Raw genomic sequence first — 12107 nt, forward strand, 5'->3', positions numbered from 1 at the left:
AAACACCTTATGGGATTGAATACTGGGTTTGAAAGCTAAGGACCATAGTCTTGGGGGACATCTAGGTAAATTGGCATAACCCAGTCCCAGTGCCATCGAGTCAATTCTGACTCATAGTGACCCTATAGGACAGAGTAGAACTGCCTCATAGAGTTTCCAAGGAGCGCCTGGCAGACATAACATAGTTTATAAAGATAATAGTTCATCCTAGTTTGGTGAGTACCATCTGCAGTCTTAAAAGCTTGCAAGCGGCCATTTAAGATACAACTATTGGTCTCTTCCCATCCGGAACAAAGGAAAATGAAGAAAACCAAAGCCTCAAGGAAGCAATTAGTCCACAGAACTAATGGCCCACAAGAACCATAGCTTCCTCTAGCCTGAGGCCAGAAGAACTAGATGGTGCCATGCTATCACTACTGACTGCTCTGAACAGGGACGCAATAAAAGGTATCAGTTAGAATGGGAGAAAATTGTAGAATAAAACTCAAATTCATTAAAAAAAAAAAAGGCTTACTGGACTGATAGAGACTGGAGATACCCCTGAGACTATTACCCTAGGATACCCTTTTAACCTGGAACTGAGGCCACTCCTGAAGGTCACCTTTCAGCCAAATAATTGATTGGCCTATAAAATAAACACCCTTGAGGAATGCGTTCCTTAGAATAATCAACTCTACTAGACCAAATGGGCAATATTTTTCTGAAAGCAAAGGTGAGAAGGCAAGGAGGGGCAGGGAAACTGGAGGAATAGAAATGGGGAAGGCAGGGTGGAAACGGGGAGAGTGCTGACACATAGCAGGGACAGCAACCAATGTCACAGAAAAACTTGGGTATGAATTGTTGAATGGGAAACTAATTTTCTGTGTAAATATTCACCTAAAACACAATAAAATGTTCAATACACAAATTTTTCTCTATTTTTTTAGATGGTACTGTAACTGGTATTGTTTCTTTAATTTCCTTTTCAGCTTGCTCATTGTATGGAAACCCTACCGACTTTTGTGTGTTGACCTCATACCCTGCCACTTTGTTGAATTCATTTATTAGTTCTAATAGCTTTCTTGTGAAATCTTTGGGGTTTTTATGTATAGGATCATGATATCTGTGAAAAGGGATGTTTCACTTCCTCCTTCCAGATTTGGATAGTTTCCTGTCAGGGATGTATGGAAGACATCTGTGTCTACTGTCATCTAGACATAGGTACAGGTTGTGGTCAAGAGCAGCTTTATTGTCTTGGTTAAGAGCATGAGCTATGCATTACTCGCTGGTTCACAACTCATTCATGGAGCACCTACTGAGTACTGCAGGCACACGACATAGAGCAAGACAGACACAGCCCCAGCTCTTATGAGCTGCCAGGCTAGTGCCAGTCCCTTAGCCCTGGGCTTCTGTCCTTGTGATCTTGGGCACAAACTTCTGAGTCTTAGCTAACCCTTCCGCAGACCAAAGTCCTTGATGTGAACCCCATGAGGGACACCTGAGCAACACAAGATGGATCCTGCCTGCAAAGGACTCTGGGAGAGAACCAGAGTACCTTACTGAGCAGTGACCCGAGCCAGGAGAAAACAGACCACACACCTGACTTCGTGGTAACATCAATTGAAACCCATTAACTAGTACAAAAATAACTCCAACCATCATAGATTAGACATGTTTTTTCTGGGTTCCTTGCACGTACTCTTGCACACAAGCACTAAGTATATAAACCTCTACCCTGCACTTTGGTGCGTGGACCTCTACCCTGGTGACAATTGACACTTTGCTGTCCATCTCGAGAATCTTGGCATCGACCTCCATATGTAAGTTGCCTAAAAAAGCCTTGTCTGATCAACATGGCTTTTACTGTCTCTTTTTTGGGAATCTGACCTGTGTCCCTCAGAGCCACTCCTGCCACTGGTCCAGTGGGGTGTGACGACCCAGCGGGGACGTGTAAAATGACTTAGTGTGTGAAACACCCTTAGCATAGCAACACTGTCATCTCCCCTAACTTCATTGTTTTATTGCTGGCTTGTCTCCAAAGCTCCTCTAAAAATAGCCCCAGAGCTATGTACAACCAAATATGGGATTTGATTTTTGGTTTGAAGGTTTAAGGTCATGGTTTCATGGGGCATCCCAGTTAATTGGCCTACTAACGTATTTAGTGCAGCCTCCTAGTTAGTTTTGCAGTGCCTGTGGTCTTAAAATCTTGCAAGCAGCCATCTAAGTTACAACAATAGGTCTCTATTCATCTGGAGCAGCAGAAGAAGAGGGAGAGTCAGAAATAGGAGGAGGAAATAGAAAGTGTGCCCAGTTGCTACCATGAACAACTGCTTCCTTTGCCATGAGACCAGAAAAACTGGATAGTGCCTGGCTACCATTACTGAATGTTTTGATCAAAGATTCTATAGACGACCTAATCAAAAGGGGGAATTTCAAATTCTCATGGATTCCAGACTTTCTGGAGCCGTTGAGGTAAGATGAATCCCTGAAACTGTTGCCCTGAGATAATCTTTAAAGCTTAAACCAAAAATACCCCTGAAGTCTTCTTCAGACCCAACAATAGGTTAGCTTATTTAGTAAATAGTGTTTGCCTTAAACATTGTGCTCTTTTGATGAGCTATTTGTATGGGATCAAATTGACAACAGCAGCTCAAAAGGTCAGATAGGAAGCTTCAGGGGCGGTGAGTTCATGTTAATGACGGAGGAAAAATTTGGAAAAGGGGGGTGAGAATGGTCGCGCAACTTGAACAATACAGTGTCACTGAATTGTACATGTAGCAATTGAGGAATTGGTGTATGTTTTTCTGTGTATACTTTCAACAACAACAAAAAATCACAAAAGATAAAGACAGACTGTAGAATTGTCAAATTGTACCAGATTGGAGGACACTGGGACACATGAGCGTGAAATGCATTATGGGATCCTGGATTGTATCCTAGGCCAGCAAAAGGACATTAATGGGTGTGATGGTTAATATTATGTGTCATTTTGGCTAGGCTATAGGTTTTTTTTATGATTCTCAGTGGTTTGGAAGGCACTATGTTATCACTCTCCATTTTGTGATCTGATGTGAGCAACCAACCAGTTCAAAGTGGTGTTTCATTGAGCGTGTGGCCTGCCTCCAATATATAAATGGATGTTGCTCTCTTTCTCGACCCTACTCTCTTCTTGTCACCTGACCTCCGGGTCTTGGACGGGTCTTGGGACGTGTCTTAGTTATCTAGTGCTGCTATAACAGAAATACCACAAGTGGATGGCTTTAACAAACAAAAGTTTATTCTTTCACAGTCTAGTGGGTTGGAAGTCCAGATTCAGGGCATCAGCTCCAGGGTAAGGCTTTTTGTCTCTGTCTGCTCTGGGGAGAAGGTCCTTGTCATCAATCTTCCCTTGGTCTAGGAGTTTCTCCACGCAGGAACCTCAGGTCCAAAGGACACGCTCTGCTCCCAGTGCAGCTTCATTGGTGGTATGAAGTCCCCCATGTCTCTCTGCTTACTCCTCTCTTTTATATCTCAGAAGATATTAGCTTAAGACAGAATCCAATCTTGTAGATTGAGTCCTGCCTCATTAATGTAACTGCCTATAATCCTGCCTCATTAACATCATAGAGGTAGGATTTATAACACACAGGAAAATCACATCAGATCACAAAATGGTGGACAATCATACAATACTGGGAATCATGACATAGCCAAATTGATACACATTTTGGGGGGACAAAATTCAATCTACAACAGGATGTATGCCTGAAGAAGTCTCTTACCTGCCACCTGACCTGCAGATTTTGAATTCGCTAACCCTGGCAACCCTGTGAACCAGCAGAGGCCTACAGCCTGCCACCTGACATATAGATTTTGGGTTTGTTAGCCCCTGCAACCATGTGAGCCAGCAGAGGTCCTCAGCCTGTTGCCTGACCCATGGATTTGGAACTTGCCAGTCCTCACAATTGTGTGAGCCATTTCCTTGAAGTAAATTTCCCTCTCTATATGTAAGCTTCATTGGTTTTGCTTTTTTAGCAAATCCCCAGTAAGACAGTGGGAGTCTTAGTTCCCTAGTGCTGCTGTAATGCAAATGTAAGTGGGTGACTTTAAATAACAGAAATTTATTTTCTCACAGTTCTGGAGGCTAAGAATCCAAATCAGGTCTCAGCTGTGTCAATTTTTTCATTGTGGATTGTCCTGGGTATTTCTTTATTCCTTTGCTTGTAGATAACCTTCCCCCATGTCCTGTGTGTGTGTGCACACGCACCCATGTGCTCGTGCATGCCTCTGTGTCTAATTTGCTGCTTTTATAATTCAGAAGTGATTAGATTTAGAATCCATGCTATTTGGATATTGTCTTAGTTATCTAGTGCTGCTATAACAGAAATACCATGTGGATGGCTTTAACGAGCAGTTCATACTCTCACAGTCTAGGAGGGTATAAGTCTGAATTCAGGGTGCCAGCTCCAGGAGAAGCCTTTCTCTCTGTATCAGCTCTGGGGGAAGGTCCTTGTCATTAATCTTCCCCTGGTCTAGGAGCTTCTCAGCACAGGGACCCCAGGTCCAAAGGACATGCTCTGCTCCTGGCTCTTCTTTCTTGGTGGTATGAGGTCCGCCTCCTCTCTGCTTGATTCTCTCTTTTATATCTCAAAAGAGATTGACTCAAAATACAACCTAATCCTGTAGATTGAGTCCTGCCTCATTAACATAACTGCCTATAATCCTGCCTCATTAACATCATAGAAGTTAGGATTTACAACACATAGGATAACCACATCAGATGACAAAATGGTGGACAATCACACAATACTCGGAATCATGGCCTAGCCAAGTTGATACACATTTTTTGGGGGGACACAATTCAATACATAACATACAGTCTAATTAACATAACAAAGAAAACTGCATTTCCAAATGGGATCACATCCACAGGTAGAGGGTCACACGATTCTAACACACATTTTGGGAGGGATACAATTTAATCTGTAACAGTGGGACAACTGATGAAATTTGAATAAGATCCGTAAAATGGCTGATGGTATTAGCCAAGAAATTACCTTAATTTCTTAGTTTAGGTAACTGTATATTATGGTTATATAAGATTTTAACATTAGAGAAAGCTGGGTGAAGGGTGTATGTGAAGTAGCGAAAATGCATTTTCTTTAGTGTTTTAATATTAGGGAGAATATATTTTCTCGTTTGTTTTAGTATAGCTGTATAATCTGTGACTAATCTCTAGTCGTTGGAAAATGGCGCAGGCTCTGTTCAAGATATAGCTGAGCAGCCTGTTCCACTCTTAAACATAACAAACACCCTAATACCTTACAACATGTTTTCTCCTGTTCAAAATAGGTGATTGAGAGCTTGACAGGACTAACGCCATAATGATGCTCTAAGTAATCCCTAAACATTTTTTAATTGCACCAGCTGCTCTGGTGTGTGGAGCTATCTCAGCTCCTGTGGCCTTGGTCTCCCTTCTTTTTTCTTTGTTCTCTTGAGAAATGGCCTTCAGCCTGCAAACCGACAGGAAGGCTTTCTTTCTTGCTCCCTATCTCAGCCACAGTGGACTTGGCAAAACAGCCCCAGTAGCCAAGAGATTCTTGTGAGAGTTTTTCAGCCTGTTATAAATATACTGATTAGGGTCCAATTGCCTGACATGTTTATCTTTAGTTTGATAAAGTTTTTGCGGTTGTTTCGCGATGTATAAGACCATCTGTGGACTACGTGCTCAAACCATTAGGTAACCCTGATCTTCCCCATATACAACCCTCTCATCAACCCTTTAGGGCAGACAGAATTTGGGAGAAATTTAACCCCCTCTGTCTCTTGAATACCGGTATTCAATAAAACCTTCTTACTGCTTACCTCCTCCTGTCTCAATATTGGCTTTGTGGCAGGCGGCTCGAACCCGCAATTTGCAGTAACATATGGGAGCTCGGGGTACTATTTTTGTGACTTTTTTTTTATAAGTCTGAAGTAATTTCAAAATAAAAGGTTTTGTTTTTGTTTTGTTTTAGAAGCTTAGGATCTGAGTTGTTGGGCACTGCTTATGATGGCCTCCCACACTGAAGCTGTCATTTCTTTTCAATGCCATGGTTCCCTTTCCACTTCCCAGAAGCCCTTGCTGAGCCATCCAGAAGGTTCCTTAGGGCCCTGTAGATTCTCAGGCCACCTTCTGGGTCACAGATGCCATGTCCTGTAGTGGCTCAGGAGGAGCTCTCACCCTCCTTATAAAGTGGTGCCTTCAGGGCTGGGCAGAAGGGTGGGTGCCTGTGGTTGGGGCTTGCCTGAAGAGGCCTGGGCCTGGACCTCCTGTCACCTACACCGGCCCAGGCCCAGGCAAGGGAAGCTTAGAGGAAGGGAGGTGGGGTCCAAGAGAACTGGGGAGGTTTCCAAGAGCTGTGGGAGGTGCTGAGACCCCCGCTCTGGTCTGAACATCTGTCCAGGAACTTCCTCAGAAGCTGCTGTTAGGCCTCAGCTTCCTGTTGCCATGGCAGAGGGCAGTGAACTCAGACAGGGGATGCCCAGGCCTCAGAGGAAATGAGAGCTTGCTGGGGCGGGGCGGGGGGGGGGGGCGGCCTGAGCATGTCAAAGTCACGAAGACATAAAATCAGGCCCATGGATGAGTTCCAATGTACTTGACAGAGTGGCCAGCCCCTGAGAGAGACACGCAGATGTGTGAATTCCTCCATGGGCGTGCATGGTGAACTTGCGTACACACACAGTTCACACAGACACCCTACAGCCCTGCACCCTGGCACCTGCCTCAATGCCCAGGCAGGGACATGAGTCCCACCCTCCCAGCAGGCTTCACGGGGTCAGAGGGTGGCCAGAGCAGGGGCATTGTAGTCATGGCAGGCTTCAGGGAGGAGGAGGCTGAGTGGATAGAGAGAAGACGAAACAGGTGTGGTGTCTGCTCCAAGGTGCTACCCCTCACCATGTGCTGGCTGTATCAGTTGTTCCTCCATCACTGAACACCTACTGCTGCTACTACTATCCCTCCTAGGCCTAAAGCTGCAGACAGAGCTCATGGAGTCTCCCCTTGGGGGGTGCAGGTGGTTTCTTGGGGGCAATGAAAACCAGAAGTATGGGGCCCTGGCCAGGTGATGAGAGGGCAGAGGGGGTCTGGGGAATTCACGAGACAACAAGGCCTGATGCTGGAACCCAGTGAGGGAGCAGCAAGGAAGGAGCCTGGGAAGGAGCTCCCAAAGTTCCGTGACCCTGATATGTGGAGACTCCTCTGGAGTGACCAGGCTTTATTAGGTGCCTAAGGCAGTCCAGGACCAGGAGGGCTGGTCCTCATGATGGTCCAGGACCCAGGGACACTGTAGCTGCATGGAAGACCCGGCAGCTTGTCAGTGTCCCTTTCCCAGCCTGGTCTGTGCTTATGTGTGGCCCATGCAGCCCCTGCGTGTATATGTATCGGTCTAGAGTCAATCCGTCTGGTCTCCGTTTCTGCTGACCAAAACCCACCTCAAACCAGCTTGAGCTGAAAGGAGAAATGGCCATCTTACAAAACTGAAATGGCTGAATGGTCCAGGGGAACTCCAGGCAAGGAGGCCTCCAGCCCTCTGGATGCTGGCTCCTCTCAGTTGCCACGTTGATTCCATCCTCTGCCAGCAGCCCTCGGTAGTCTCCCTACCTGCTTTCCCAAAGTTCTAAGAAAGTTTCCAGAACTGAGTCTCACTGGCTCAAGTCAGCCTGTTTTGGCCCACATGCCCATCCTTGACCCAATCACTGTGGCCAGGGAACCCCCAGATTGCCACTCAGGAACCTGAGTGTGGAGAGGGTCAGCGCCTTAGGAAGGTAGGGGCTGGGCCTGTTTCCTAAAGATGGATGCTGAGCAGGCAAAAATGCAGTGTCTGTTCCAGGATGAGAGGCCCAAGACAGTGATGGGTTCGGCCATCTTGAGTGTGCTGACTCTCCCTGCCAGGCCCTCAGAGTGGCCATGGGGCAGATGCCCTCAGCTATTGGCCATGGCCCAAGGGCAGGGTGGCCCTTGTACATGAAGCCCATGAAGTTGTGTGGCTGGCAAGCATCTGAGGATCTCTTGAAAGGAGCAAGAATCTTGGCTGGTTCCAGTGTGGGCTGGAGGTACGTGGAATCCATTCTCAGGGAACATGGGAGCTGGGCAGGGTTTCAGCAGGGGAGCGCAGGAGTCAGAGTTGTATGTTACAAAGTACACTTGGATGGGGGGGGCAGGGAAACGGAGATAAGTGTGTATGTGGGAGAAAGGGCTGGCAGAGAGAGACTGTGACTTGTGCCCAGGTGAGAGATGACTATCGCAGGGAGGGATTCGGAAGGTGGCACTGGGGTTGGGGAGAAGTGAGTGCATTTGAGAGAGTAGGGCTTGGTAATAGGTGGGAAGTGGGGGTGGGGGTTCAGGTAGGAGTTGGTCTTGTTTCCTGGCATGGGACCCAGGATGAGGGGGTCAGAGAGGACCTGCTGAGGGTACAGAGTATGGGGGACATTGTGACAGTGTTCCTGAGGCAGCTGTACACACGCCAAGGTGGACAGGAGTGGGTTTCACCAGCTCAGAATAGGCATGGAAGTGGCAGGAACGACTGGGAGGAAGTAGACAGGCTGTCCCCAGCCAGCTGCTCTCCCCTGCCCCAGCTCCCTGTAGCCCTGGTTTCCGCCCTCAGCCTGGCCAGCCCCTCAGCTCTATCTGGCATGTCACACCCCCGTGTCCTCCCCCGCCCTGAGAAGGGGGGGAGAGCTTGGAGGCCACTCCTCTGACCCAGCTGCTGAGCAGCGGCCTGAAGCTGATAAGACCTCTGTAGCTAGCTCTCCCACACGCCAGTCCAGCCCCAGCAGAGCTGCAGGCACCATGAAGGACGACATAGCTCTTCTGGCCACTGTCACTCTCCTGGGAGTCCTGCTGCAAGGTGGGCTGCCACCTGTCTGGGAGGCGGGTGGGTCTTAGGCTTCTGCGGGCCCTGTCAGAAGCCCTGGAGGGGTATTTGTAGGCTGAACCCTGCACGGTATCTGCATGGAAACCTTGGGCAGGGGACTGAGGCTGAGAGGAGTGGTGGCCTCACCAAGGGAGACCACCAACAGGATGGAAAAAGGTCTTGGCTCTGAGGGCCAGTTGAGGTAGGAATGCCAAGTACCTGGCTTGAGGTTGGGAAATGGTGGCCCTCAGCCAGCGTAAGGAACCCTGGAGGAGGGCAGGAGGTTTCAGTGCCAGGTGGGATAGCAAGGCTGTGTTGAGCTGTAGGACCTGGCAGGCAGGACGGGGGAGCGGGGTACGCCAGGATAAATGGTGGTCTGGTGGTCAGTACAGAAGTGGACAGCTAAGTCCCTCCCTCAAGGGGGAAGAACTGTACTAGCAGAGCCACCCCTAAGCACCCACAGAGCACCTGGGATGGGGTATGTCTGTAGAGAACCTAGCACCAAAGGCACTAGGGTCACAAGACTTGCACAGAGATAATCAGGGACACGAAGTAATGGGGTGTAGGTGTAAGGTGGGGGTGGAGCCTAGGACCAAAAGAATGCCTAGGGCTAACCACCCTGTGCACTGACCCATATTGGAATGGAGGGTGGGAAAGCCCTAGGGTTCTGGGGTTAGGCCTGGAGAGGCCCAGCTGCAACCACCTGAAGGGGGGCAGTGTTTGTCAAATTTAGGCCAGGGTCCAGGATAGCTGAATGAGAAAACTGAGGCAGGAGCCCATGGCAGTTTGGAGGCACAGGGACCGACGCTTGAGTGACCCTGGCCTGAGGCAGGGTCAGTAGGCTCATCCTGGTGGGCTCAGTAGGTGGGGGACCAGGGACCGTTAGCCGCAGGGCATGTGCTCCCCTGCACCTCATGGGATGCAGCCAGCTCCTTCCTCAGGACCTGGTGGCACTTCGGGTCCTGGGGCCCCAAAGCTAAGGTTCATGCCTAGAGAGTCTCAACTGCTCTTTTGCCTGTGTTTTGCAAATCAAACAATTCAGGAGCAAAGTTCTGAGTGGTCCCTCCCGCAGGAAGGTGTCCCTATTCCCGCATCACGCATCCCCATTACACTCACAGGGCGGTACAGCCAGGAGAAGGGACGGTGCGGGCCAGATTGGAAAGACCTGGAGGAAGTTGCGGGGTGTCCGGCCGCCAGACCTGACTCCCTCCCCCTCTGCTCCAGCCTACTTCTCCCTGCAGGTGATCTCAGCACGCAGGACCTTCCGCGTGTCACCGCCGCTCACCACCGGACCACCCGAGTTCGAGCGCATCTATCGAGCCCAGTGAGGCGCGGGCGAGGCGGGGAGGGGGCTGGGGAGGGCGCAGACCGGCCGCGAGAGCGCCCTGGGCGGACTGGGGCGGTGACCCAGCCTCGCGACGACCTCGTCGTGCCCGCCCCCGCAGAGTGAACTGCAGCGAGTACTTCCCGCTGTTCCTCGCCGCGCTCTGGGTCGCCGGCGTCTTCTTTCACGAAGGTCAGGGCGCGGGGCAGGGTGCACGCACTGCACCGGAGGACCGAGCGAGTGCCAGAGGGCGTCCTCACGCCTCCCCGCCTGCACCTCTCCCAGGGGCGGCGGCCCTGTGCGGCCTGGTCTACCTGTTCGCGCGCCTCCGCTACTTCCAGGGCTACGCGCGCTCCGCGCAGCTCAGGTGAGAACTGGGGCGTGGCTCCCCGGAAGGGAATTGGGACTGGGGAAAGACAGCTCGTGGTGGCCGGGTCTCCCAGGGGATGGAGGCAACTGGTTGCGGACAGGGCCCTTTTGGGGACAGGTAGGCGGGGCCTTGGTGGGGGCGGCGGGCCTAAGTCTGTTGGAGATGGCGGGAGGGCTGGCGTGGGCTGCGGGCGGGCCACCGCCCGGTCCCCGTCCCCCCGCTGAGCACCGCCCACAGGCTGACCCCTCTCTACGCGAGCGCGCGCGTGCTGTGGCTGCTCTTGGCGCTGGCTGCGCTAGGCTTGCTCCGCCACTTCCTCCCGGCTGCGGTGCGCGCCGCGCTCCTCCGACTGCTGCGGACGCTGCTGCCTGGGGCCTGAAGACGCCGGATCGTCGGAGCTGGGGAAGAGCCGGAACCTCCCAGAGGACGGGGGACGGGGTGGGGCAGAGGCGCTCACCTCTTCATTCCTCTGTCTCTAATTAAAGTTCCCATGACCGAACCCCGGCTGCTCTCTTTGGGTCGGAGGAGGTCGCGCATAGCTGGCCGTGGAGCCTGGAGGGGCCCAGCCTGGGTTCAGAGCAGCTGGAGGGCTTCCCAGAGGCAGCGGTAGGGGCCAAAGAAGGAAAGGAGCCCAGACGAGCTCCGAGGAGGGGCGGGGCCTGGAGTGCCAACGGAAAGTCCCAATCCTCTTCTCACTACCTCCCTGCCTGAGATGTCTCTTCCCGCCGAGATTCACCCAGGGCTCCTCCCTGCCTTCAGCCCTCTACTCTTCCAGGCCTTCCCCTCCATTGACCCTCAGTCGCCCTATTCTTCGTCTCCCAGCTTTCATGACCAACACCAGAGCCTGGTCGGTGTCTCCACGGACCGAGGACAGGGACCTTTTTTTGTCACCACTCGGTCCCCTGCGTCTAGAACAGTGTAAGATGTTCAGGGTATCCCTGCTGAGGTCCGCAGAGCAGTGGCGATGGAAACGACAAACACTCAATGTAGTCTTGATACGAGCTCTCAGGGAAAACATCTGGGTGCCTTGCGGACAGACACCAGGAAGAAGGTCCCTAAGAAAGTGACTTTTAGCTGAGCCAGCAAAACGGTAGGGATGAGCTTTTGAGGCAGGAGCAACAGTCTGTGCAAAAGCCCTGGCGTGGACGGAGACGGCTAATTTTAGGGAAAAAGACACTGACATGTGGCAGATACCAGGGAGGAGAGATGAGGACAGAGCTCAGACCCACAAATGGGAAGGGTTATGAAGGTCGGGGGATGCATTCGTGGCCCAGAGAAGGCCATGGCCTCCAGGCACTTGGGGCTAGATGCTGGGGAGCCTCCAAGACGACGCGAGATGACGCAGCTCTGGGGTGTCCTCATGGATCGGGCAGGTTCCCAGGCCCTCCCCGGAAGATGGGGGTGCAGTCGTGCCAAGCTGCACTTGCGGGGCGGGAGCGCCAGAATGCACGCAGAGAGGCAAGTCCAGCTCCTACGCTTAGCGGAGAGTCGGGTCTGGCACCAGGTGAAGTGCTCTGGCGCCGGGCCTCCCCTACCAGTCCGCATGTTTAACCAAGGCACA

General features: G+C 51.2%; 1 protein-coding gene across 2 annotated transcripts; it reads left to right on the plus strand.

Annotated features, from left to right (window-relative positions):
• The first annotated feature begins 8718 nt into the window (after positions 1-8718).
• LTC4S (leukotriene C4 synthase) lies at positions 8719-11691 on the plus strand. Of its 2 annotated transcripts, XM_049859038.1 has the most exons (5): positions 8719-8846; positions 10077-10176; positions 10298-10368; positions 10462-10543; positions 10784-11691. In XM_049859038.1, the coding sequence occupies exons 1-5, from the start codon at positions 8789-8791 to the stop codon at positions 10923-10925; spliced, it is 453 nt and encodes a 150-aa protein (XP_049714995.1). In that variant the 5' UTR covers positions 8719-8788; the 3' UTR covers positions 10926-11691. The 2 variants fall into 2 exon arrangements, with proteins under 2 accessions (XP_049714995.1, XP_049714986.1); XM_049859029.1 differs by having other exon boundaries at positions 10298-10543; positions 10784-11690.
• The last annotated feature ends 416 nt before the right edge of the window (positions 11692-12107 follow it).

This window comes from Elephas maximus, chromosome 2 (assembly GCF_024166365.1).
Source record: "Elephas maximus indicus isolate mEleMax1 chromosome 2, mEleMax1 primary haplotype, whole genome shotgun sequence".
NCBI classification, from domain to species: Eukaryota; Metazoa; Chordata; class Mammalia; order Proboscidea; family Elephantidae; genus Elephas; species Elephas maximus.